Source organism: Tenrec ecaudatus, chromosome 17, assembly GCF_050624435.1.
Source record: "Tenrec ecaudatus isolate mTenEca1 chromosome 17, mTenEca1.hap1, whole genome shotgun sequence".
Classification (NCBI taxonomy): domain Eukaryota; kingdom Metazoa; phylum Chordata; class Mammalia; order Afrosoricida; family Tenrecidae; genus Tenrec; species Tenrec ecaudatus.
The window spans coordinates 28,658,249-28,668,913 of NC_134546.1; the positions used below are offsets into that span (position 1 = coordinate 28,658,249).

Genomic DNA, 10,665 nt, shown 5'->3' on the forward strand with positions numbered 1-10,665 from the left:
CCAGCACATTGATCTAAATAATTCTTATTAAAGAGGAGAAAATTAAAGCTCAAAAAATCTAGGTAGGGTTTCCCTACTAATAAATAGGAAGCCTGGGACTTGCATCTGCAACATGTTTCTGTTATCTGGGAATGCGGTAAAGAAGGGGACACAGCAGAGTGCGGCTCACGCAGCCATTCTCACAACTCTCCACACCTCTGTGACGCCAAGGCACCTGCAAAAACCAATTCGGCTAATCGCAATGACCACAAAGGAAGAAAGAACATTTGGATGGTGCTATACATGGGGATCTCCTCACCAGAGAATGAACTCTCAAAGCCTATCATGTACTAGATTCCAAGCCCTTGAACCTTATACAAAACCATTTGATAAATCTCATTTGCTTACATGTGGAGCATAATTGTCACATTTTCTCTCTACATTTTCAATATAAACAATGTCTTGACAATAAAGAAAAGTATCATTTGGATATTTTATTATATGAAAAAGGTAGATGAATAAACCTAATAATTTAAATTCCTTAAAATGACCTGTTTATGCATAGTAATGAATTTACAAGAAAACATCCCACAGATTTTCAACTACGGTATTTCGTGTGCGCTATTGAGGGGTTGCAAATAGCATTACCTGTTGCCTGCTTTGGCATCAGTGCTGTTGCCATAACTGCTCCTAAGAGTTTAGACACCGCCACCCGGACTCCGTAATTGGAGTTTTCTAAAGCCTTAAAGCAGAGAGTGGCTATATTTTCCAGCTCAGCAGTCCACATGAATACAGCTTCATTCTGCAGCTCTAGTAGACACTGGAATTAAAAATAAGAAATGAATTACATTCGAGAATGTCCACATCTGAAAACAGAGAGACAGGAACCTGGTCCACTCATCTACCAGGAACTACTAAATACTTGGGGAAAGAATGAAGATTTTGGACATTAGGCAATGAAGCATAATTATTTCCGGGAGATGAGAGCAAACAAAGTGAGCATCATGGTCATTCTAATCTTTGACCTTGAACTTCCCGTACTTAGGGAGGAACTGATAACATTAAACACTTACATTAGGCTAAAAACCAGACCACGGCCATCTAGTCAATTCTGACTCATTATTCCCTCTAAGACAAAGTACCCCCTTTGGGACAGAGCAAAAGCAGGGCTCATATAGCTAGTGGATAAGAGATATATACACCAAAAAAGGAAAACATCTTAACCCAACATCTCTAGCAATTAGAGGAAAAAAAGCTGTACAGAGCCGAAATAAAACAAAACTAAAAAACAATAAAAGTCTTAGAGAAAAGGCTGGTTTTTTGAAAGGATTGACAAAATAACAAACCACTGCAAATCTAACAACGGAATAGAAGGTGCAAATAACATACTGAACTGAAAGGACAACTGTCACACCCGAGCCAAGTGAAACGCAGAGGACTAATAACAGAATACGATGAAGCATGTACTCCAACAGAGTTAAAGACCTAGGACAGGTTAATCCATTTCTAGAAAAGCACTACCTACCTATCTCTCATGGACAGGAGTAAAAAGGTGAACACACTCATATCAAAAGGAAAAAATTATCAGGTTTTTAAAAACTCCTAAGTCAGGATCCTGAGATTCATACCAGGTATGCAAGGATGGTTCAACATTAGAAAACCATTCAATGTAATCCATCATAAAACTTAAACAGGGAAAAAGAATTTCATAACCCGATCGATTCAGGAAAGGCATTAGACAAAATCCAACACCAATTCCTGATAAAATCACTCAACAAAATAAGAAGAGAAATCCCTCAATACAACAGAGGACATATTTACAAAACCAACAGCCAACATTACGCTCCACAGAGAGAAACTGAAAGTGATGAATGGGAACTAAACAAGGTTGTCCTTCATCATCCTCTTATTTAATATTCTGCTAGAAGTCTTAGCCAGAGCTAGAAGGCAAGGAAGGAACTTCAAAATTAGCAAAGAAGTAAAACTCTATTTGTAAACGATGTGACCCTGTAGATAGAAAATCACTAGACTTGACCCACCCCACCCCCGCCAAAAGAAAAAATCGTGAAACTAATGGAAAGATTCAGTGAAGTGGCAGGGTACAATTTCAATATACAGAAAACAGTCATATTCCTTTACACTAACATAGGAAACTTAAAAATATTAAAAGCTTATCTAAAATTCCACTCTGCCCTTGAGAAGACTAAACATGTAGATAAATTTGATAAATGTAGTCAAGACTGATCAGGGGAAAGAAAAGAGATGAGGCGAATTTTCCAAATGAAAACTGAGAAAGCCCCATCACTTCAGATCCAACAGACATTAAGAGTAATAAAGGAGTTCCATGAACAAGAGCAGTCTTAACAGCATATGGGGCTGCACACTGTTTGGCTACCTACAAGGTCAGAGGTTGGAGCCGACCAGGCGCCCCACAGAAGAAAGAAGAGGCTGTCTACTCCTGTGAAGATTTAAACTCTCAGAAACCCAAAAGTGTAGTTCCACTCTGCCTACAGGGTCATTATGAGACGGATTCACATTTTTGGCAGTCCGTTTTGGTATAATGAACAAGTTTATGCCAATATGGACAAATTTCTTGACATACTATCAAATCTCACTCAAGAAGAAAGAGATAAGCTGAACATCTAGTACCTATTAAAAAGCTAAGTCTATAGTTAAAATACTTGTGCAATTTATTGTTAATACCTCTGTTTTTTAAAGCATATTACATCCTAAAAATTGCAATAATTGCCCACACTAATATTAAGAAGCCCTGGTGGTGTGGTGGGTTAGTCATAGGGTTGGTTAATCAAAAGGTCAGCAGTTCAAACCCACCAGGGGCTCCACAGGAAAAAAAGAGGCTTTCTGCTCCTGTAAAGATACACATCTTCAGAAACCCACAGGGGCAGCTCTACTCTGTTCTGTGAGTCAGCATTGATTCGATAATGATGGGTTACACAATATTTGATAGTATTTACATTCACATATAGATCATTTTATGTGGCTATTTGTTTTATAATTTAGTAGGCAAAAATGCAACTAAGTTTGAAATAAGCTATAATTTTATGCTACTTGTAAAATGAACACTTTTGCATGCTCGCTCACTCACTCACTCACTCACTGCCAGAGAGTCAATCAATTCATCAAAGACTGCAGATAATAAAAATTCCTTACCAGAAAGAAAGGGTCTCTTCTGTTAAAATCACAATGAATTCAAAATAAAACCATATTTTCATTAAAAGGAAGCCATATGTGTTTTTAACCTATGTGTCATCATATTTTAAAACTTTAAGAGCGGAGAATGATCATGGACTATTTCCGAGCACGCAGATTAAGAGCAGTATTATAAACTGGCTGAGTACTGACCTTGGCTACAGCACATCTAACGGCCATTGACCTGTCAGTCAAGAGGGACCTGGCGTTCTTGTAAATATCACGATGGGAGGAAGCTGCAGCACCACCCAGTCCATTGAGAACTTTCTGCAAACTCATTAAGATTTCACTTCGCCCTTGAGACTAAACATGTACATAAAACAAATCTAAAAAGTGTTGTAAAACAAATGTCATATTTAAAAATGCACATACTTACAGAAATTCCCTGAGCTTAATGATTTTAGGTCTAGATTATAAATAACCCATAGTGAATAAATACTAAAAACTTAAGCATATACTCTAGAAAGTAACTAAAAGGTAAAACTAATTATTAAGTTCAATGAAATAAATAGCTTTCTGAGAAATGAGATTATGTTAAATACATATATTCCAAAAATAAACAAACAAACTTCTACATGACATACTGAGGTGCAATAATATAAGAAAGCATCCACATCACATTCCAAGAGTCAAAATCTTCAGAATTTGAAAGATTAAGAAAAATCAGTTGAGTGACATAAGCCATCTAGAAGAAACACAAGGAAATATTCAACACATTTAAAAACAGAGGGACTCCTAAATTTACTTGAGGGTAAAGTGTAAGAATAGAATGTAATGGGCAACATAAAATGGGGCATGTGAGCATTTTAAATTACCCCGCTCCTTACTAAGCTGTGAATCCCAGAGTGACAGAGGAAAGAGAAGCACATGAGCACATTGGTAACTGACGTGTCATTCTTGCCACAAGCAAAATCAATTTTTTGTAAAACTTACCTCTGCGCTTTTCAGAGACTTCAGTAGATTGTTGACTGTTTCTGGAAAAGCGCTGCCTAACATCCTCCCCATTTTTTCATAAAATGCTCCCACACACGCCACAGCAGCCCTGAGGGAAGCAATAATTCCACTGGTCACTCTCCAAGGTAACACACTTTCATTACACTTTCTCACCTTCAAAAGTCCATTTGTATCGTCTATGTCACATTTTACTGTAATCCCTTAATTAATTTCCAAAAACACCTGTTCTTTATCACTGTAATAACTACTACTCAAAAACCCCAAACCAAACTCACTGACATCAAGTCGATGCCCACTCAGTGACCACAGTCCAGTACAGGACCGCCCCTGTGGGTTTCCAAGGCAGTAACTCTTTATGGGAGTGGAAAGTCCCATCTTTCTCCTGATAAATACTATAAAAGTAATAAAACTAGTCTTTTTTTTTTTCAAAACCAGCTTATTAGGAGCTAATACAGATCCCGTATCATTCCACAGTTCAGTCACATCAAGCAGTGTTGCACAGTTGCCACCACAAAGAGTTTCAAAGCATACTTTTCCTTCCTGAACTCCTTGACATCGGCTCCCTTTTACCCCCACCCTCACCACCTCCATGAACCTGTCCAGAAAACTCTTATTCTACGTGCTGCCTCTATAGAATCATCAATTCTGGGGTTCATGTACAGAAAGACATATCACAATAATTCAAAAGGGTGACCCCAATGACATAACACGTCTGAGCTAAACTCCAATATGAACAAATGCAAAAAATACAGAAAATGCTGAAAATCTTATCAGGCCTGGTGTGCATCAGAGGGGGAATCGAACGACAAGGTTGCAACTATAAAACTGTATTCTTGCTAAGAACACAACATAAGTTTATAAGTAAATAATAATTTGTATCCATCCTTGAGAAAAGACGTCCAAGGCTTCCTTTTATGAAGACTTCTCAAATATGACCTATTTGATTGGGCGGTGTGCAAAAGTTATATAACACACCATTTGTGTAAAACTGGCAGCAGTAGGCAACGTGCAACCAAACACACTGCCACTGAGTCGATACGGATACACAGTGGCCTATCTGATAGAGCAGAACTGCCCCTGTGGGTTTCCAAGATTTTAACTCTCTATGGGCTTCGGGAGGCAGGAAGAAGAACACAAGAGCTCATGCTGTAGGATCTGGCAGACCTGTGTAAGTCCTAGAACTTGCCACTTAATTGTTATGTGATTTGAACACGCCACTCAGAGGCTGAGAAGTCAAGTACATTGAGTTCAGCATGGTTGAGGTAACCAATAGTAGATTTAAGAAGACCACCCCTTCACTGCACCGTAACTGAGGATTTGCTTACATGATTCAATTACAAGATGCATTCCTATAGCTGTCTCCCCAACATTTGTTCCAAATGTGTCTCCTCTCGACTCCAACTACACATAGAGTAGGATCTGGATTAACCCCTTGATCTACGGGTCAACTACTCAATCCTACCATTATAGCAGGAAAGCAGCTACCACAAAATAAGTGTGTCTACATCCCCAAAACAACTTTGTTCACCAAAAAAGGGCAGCAAACTAGATTTGGCGTAGGAGCTACAGTTTGTCCCCCCTCAATCCCATTCCCTAGAAACACTTTTTTTTCCCCCAAGAATATTATCTTCAACTTTACTAAAAGGCCCATCTGGACTGAAGATTGCTGGCAGCATACTAATTCTTGGTAATTTGCTGAAAATCCTAATGGAGAGCTGAGCATGTATGGAAGCAGAGCTCTTTTCCCAGAACTACTCAGGAGCCTCTTTTTTAAACACCAAGTGCATGCCCCGCTTCCATGAACTTGGGGGTCTTAATGGGCAGCAGTCCCTTAAGAGAAGTGACCCTGAAAGAACAAATAACCTTCAAAGTAACTACTTACAATTTCGTTGGTAAGTAGGCAGCCGTGTCATCTTTACTTCTGATAATGTCGTTACATTTATCAAGTGTTTGAAAAACAGTGAAAGTATCCCCAATGCTGTAAAGGGCTGCGAGATTTTTAGCTAACAGTTTCCGGGTGGGTGGTCCAGGCGAACTACTTATTAATCCAGTTAATTGTTCAACAAGTTTTTTCTGTTTTTCCTTTACATCAGTCTGTTAATTAAAAAAGAGAGGGGGAGAAAAGCATTATCATATTATCTTTCTCTTTAATGTACAGTGTAGTGCACTGGTTAAGCATTTGGCTGCTAACTAAGGAGCTGCCGGTTCAAACTTACCCAGCGGCTCCACAGGGAAAACCTAGAGCTCTTCTTCCATAAAAATCACAGCCAACAAACTTACTGGGAGCAGTTGTACTTTGTCACGTGGAGTTGCAGAAAATTGACTCAACGGCAACCAACAACATCCTTTGATTTTTCACTTAGTCGATATACAAAAATACCTAACATCTTAGAACAGCCATTAGTTAAAATCTACTGATTGTATTAGGCACAAAATCATTAAAGAGAATTTTCAAGATAAGAAAGAGCTCCAATAATGATGGAACCATTCTTTTTCCTAAATATTCTTCATATCCTTCCAAGGTAAAAAAGTTACCTGCTATAGAAAAGGGGCTACTCTGGATCAGTTGATATCACCTTATAAAAGCAAAGTCAGTAGTTCATAAAGCTACAGGTCAGCAAAGGAAAATGAAAGAAGTTCTGAAGTGCCGTGGGCAACAACAAAAAAATAACCACCCAATTCTATCAATAATAAATATTCAGTATTCATTCAGTTTTCCAAGATTCCTTGAGCATATAATATATACCATATGCTAATCTAGGCAGTGAGACACAACAGCTAACAAAACAGAGCCGCTGCCTTCATGAAATTTACATTCTAGTGGGGAGTTTTACCCATGTATGCAACTGAATTGTTTGAGTGCATGCTTATTTTATAAACACTAGTAAAGAAAGCCCTCTGAAAATAAACTAAGGTGTAAGTTATGATCTAGAAGAATTTTTTTAGACAGAAACAAGTGCAAAGGTCTTTGAGGTGGGAGTATGGTTAGTGTGCTTGAGGACAGCCAGGTGGCCAGTCTGACTGGAGCAGAGCAAGAGGAAGTCACAGGAGATGATGTCAGGCATTAGAAGGGTCAGATCACATAGAACTTTGTACTTTTTCTTGACGAGAGTTTGAAGCAGAGTAATGGTTATTATTTAAAGCTTGCATGGGCTCATTCTGGCTATTAAGAAATACAGAGATCATAAGAACATTAGAGGATCAGAGCAGTAGGTCCAATACCCTAATAATAAGACATCTTAAAACAGTGGTTCTCAGCCTTCTTAAAGCTGCGACTCTTTAATACAGTTCCTCATGTTGTGGTGACCCCCCCCAACCATAAAATGATTTTCGTTGCTACATCACTGTAATTTTGCTACTGTTAGGAATTGGGCAACCTCTATGAACGGGACGGTTGACCCCCAAAGGGGTTGTGACCCACAGGTTGAGAACCACTGTCTTAAAAGCAGGCCACAGGGGATAAAAGCAAAAGACAAAACAAGGGAAGAAATCAAATAAGTAAACTTAAGAACACTTCTCAGAAACAGCGAGGGTAAGGGTCCATCTTTAAGAGGTCTAGCACAATGGGGAAACAGCCCCCCAATAACATCTCTTGGAATTTCACAACACTGACCACAAGGGAGCCCAGGTGGTGAAAATCATGAAGAGCTTCGTTGCTAAATTGAAAGGTCAGAGGTTCGAGCTGACCTGTCTGTCTGCAAGGGAAAGATGTGGGGAAAAAAAAAAAAGAGGATCTGATGCAAAGGGCTTAAGTGGAGAGCAAATGCTTTGAGAAAGATTGGGGCAGGGAATGTATGGATGTGCTTTATACAATTGATGTATGTATATGTATGGATTGTGATAAGAGTTGTATGAGTCCCTAATAAAATGTAAAAAAAGAAAAGAGGAGGAAAAAAAAGAAAATGATTAGGGCAAAGAATGTACAGATGTGCTTTATACAATTGATGTATGTATATGTATGGACTGTGATAAGAGTTGTATGAGCCCCTAATAAAATGTTTAAATAAAAAAAAAGGGAAAGATGTGGCAGTCGGCTTCCCTAAGATTGGTGGTACAACACGGATGTGATTATTAAATCCTCCTTTACAATAGTAAGAATAGGCACTGCCTATAATTTAAGAAAGAAGGTTTAAGAGCTTGGCTGCTAATTTAGATTCAAACCTACCAGGGGCTCAGAGGGAGACAAGGGCCCGCAATGTGCTTCCATAAAGATTACAGCGTAAGAAACCCTACGGGCCATTCTGCTTGCTCATAATGGACAGCTACCAGTTGGAATTAACTCAATGGCAATCAATTAAAAATTAAACCATAGTCATCTAGTTATTTTATTTAGCGGATGGAAATAACTGAAAAATAATCTTTAAGAGTGGAAGTTATTTGCTTCTTCTTACAGAAAATGAAGTGGGAGGAGAGTCGAGATTCCTTGCTTTTGGAAAGAGGTTTTAAACCCTTTTTGCATGTATAATTTCAATTTTGAAACTAATGTTTTGGAAGCATGAGAAACAAAGGTTAGGTGAAGGAGGCAAATACTGACAACTGTTTTAAAGAATTTCACTAATGTCAGGGAAATTAAACATTAGACATAAGAGGATAGAAGAATGAAGCAATGGATTCCTATTCTTTTGTTGATTTGTTTTGAAGCTGGGAGATACGGTAGCATATCCGTGCCTGAAGGGACTTCCTGATTGAGAAGGGGTAATGGTGCAAAAGCTCAACAATGGACGAAATAAACCCACATCGGAGAAGTCAGGATGGCGGCTACACGTGGCCGTTAGAGATGGAGAGGGTCCATGAAGGAGGATTTTGTATTTCCAGTGGTGTTCTATTTCTCGCCGTGCGGGGTGGATCCTCTTTCTGATCACTCACCAAATGACAGATTTCTGATTTGTTTTTCTATTTACACATTATACTTCAAGTTCAAAGGTTTTGAGAAGAAGGGGAAATGGAATCTCGCGGACAAATGGAGAGGGTGATCTTCAGCAGCAGCACGAGGTCAGCCAGAAAACCAGGAGAAAAGGCAGGATGGATATACACGCAAGGAGCTACACATGTAAGAAGAGGAACAGATCCTGTGTGGGGCGCGTGTGGCAAGTCCTCTGCAGGCAGCCTTTTCATGGGGAAAAAGGAAGCAAAGCCCCATCAACTGCAAAGGACACACGTTGAAGGGACTGCTAGAGCATGAAGGAGAGAAAAGCAGGTGTGAAACAGTTTGCTAGCAAACTAAGCAACTCTAGACATAGTAGGATTCCTAACTGTAGGTGATGGAGTGCAGGTAACGGACCATCAGTAACATCCTCCCGTTTCTCCTGCAGTCAGAGACAGGGAACAGGAATTGAACTGGATTTACAAGAAGGGTTTTGCCACCCAAATGGGCAGACTAGAAATTTCTAGGAGCAGATTCTCAAGTTCCCTACGTGTCCTGCAAACAGAATGGCTACTTTTACAAATCATAAACACACAATAGTCTTTATTATGATTAAAGCAAGAAAGCAATATCGTACCTTGTTGGCAGCAACCAAAACTTTATCAAGAAATCGCAGCCATTCAAAGATAAAAACCGGTCTCTTTGCTTCCGTGATTTGAGCCAAAGCATCCTCATTCAACAGCAAACTGTGTGCTAACTCCATTATTGGTGAAGTTTTAAGTTCACACCTTAAATATGAAAGATTAAACAAAAATGCTCATGAGGGCTTTTTGAACGTCAAACGGTGAGCTTAATGAAACGAAACCACTAACAAATGAAATGAAACAAAGCCTAAAAATGTAAAGTGAAACGGAAGCAAGCAGCCCATGCTCGGTGAGGAGGAAAAATAAAGTAAAAGGAACATGAAAATAAATGTTGCAAACAAGGCATCATTCCAGAAGCAACATGTCATTCACCCACACTCCGTTAAGGGGAACACCGGCACCATCAGGCCTGACAACCCACCCCGCCTGGTCTTGTCCATAGCTCGTGCCTGCTGCACCTGGCCCAGGCGGACGTTCAAGTCCCTGTGCCAGCATAAAGGTCCCACACGGGATGTCTTCCTGGAGGCGGCCAGGGTCCTCTGCGGAGCCGCAGTCACAGGGCGGGCGGGCGGCCGGGCGGCCGGGAATACAGCCGGCCGAAGCCCAGCGCCGCAGGCTAGTTCACTCGGCTACTCCGAGGATCGTCGCTCCGCGCGGGCCCGGCCCAGATGACCAGGGCTGTCAGCTCCAGGACGGGGGTGCAGGGAACCGAGCCGGCAAGCCCCCCGCCCCCTCAAAAGGGACGACGCTCACATGACGGGCTCGCATGTCTTCCCCGCCCCCTCTGGAAATATACAGGGGGGCAGGGGTGTGTCAGCGTGTGAAACGTGCGCGCTTTGGTGGCGAATTGGGTTGACCTCACCTCCTCGTCTGGCAGGGGATCAAGCGGGGCTGCCGGGCCCGCAGAGCCGCCTAGGGACCCCGTCACCCCGCCTCCAGGACGCCCGCCAGCAGGAAACGGAGCGACGGCGCGTGCGCGGAAAGTGGGTGGGGGTGTTGCTCTGCGCAGGCGCA

The 10,665-nt window shown here is 40.9% G+C and overlaps 1 protein-coding gene across 2 annotated transcripts in view; it reads right to left on the reverse strand.

Moving 5' to 3' along the window:
- The window catches only part of HEATR5B (HEAT repeat containing 5B), a 136,971-nt gene extending 126,326 nt beyond the window's left edge, over positions 1-10,645 (reverse strand). The window contains exons 1-6 of one of the 2 annotated variants that reach the window (XM_075535810.1): positions 10,514-10,645; positions 9,645-9,795; positions 6,026-6,237; positions 4,123-4,231; positions 3,343-3,492; positions 628-799 (exon numbers count right to left, since the gene is read on the reverse strand). In XM_075535810.1, the coding sequence (XP_075391925.1) occupies positions 628-799; positions 3,343-3,492; positions 4,123-4,231; positions 6,026-6,237; positions 9,645-9,770 (769 nt within the window). In that variant the 5' untranslated portion in view covers positions 9,771-9,795; positions 10,514-10,645. Of the gene's footprint in view, positions 1-627; positions 800-3,342; positions 3,493-4,122; positions 4,232-6,025; positions 6,238-9,644; positions 9,796-10,072; positions 10,398-10,513 lie in introns of those variants that run through there. The other variant, XM_075535809.1, reaches the window with a different exon arrangement.
- Positions 10,646-10,665: the final 20 nt, after the last annotated feature.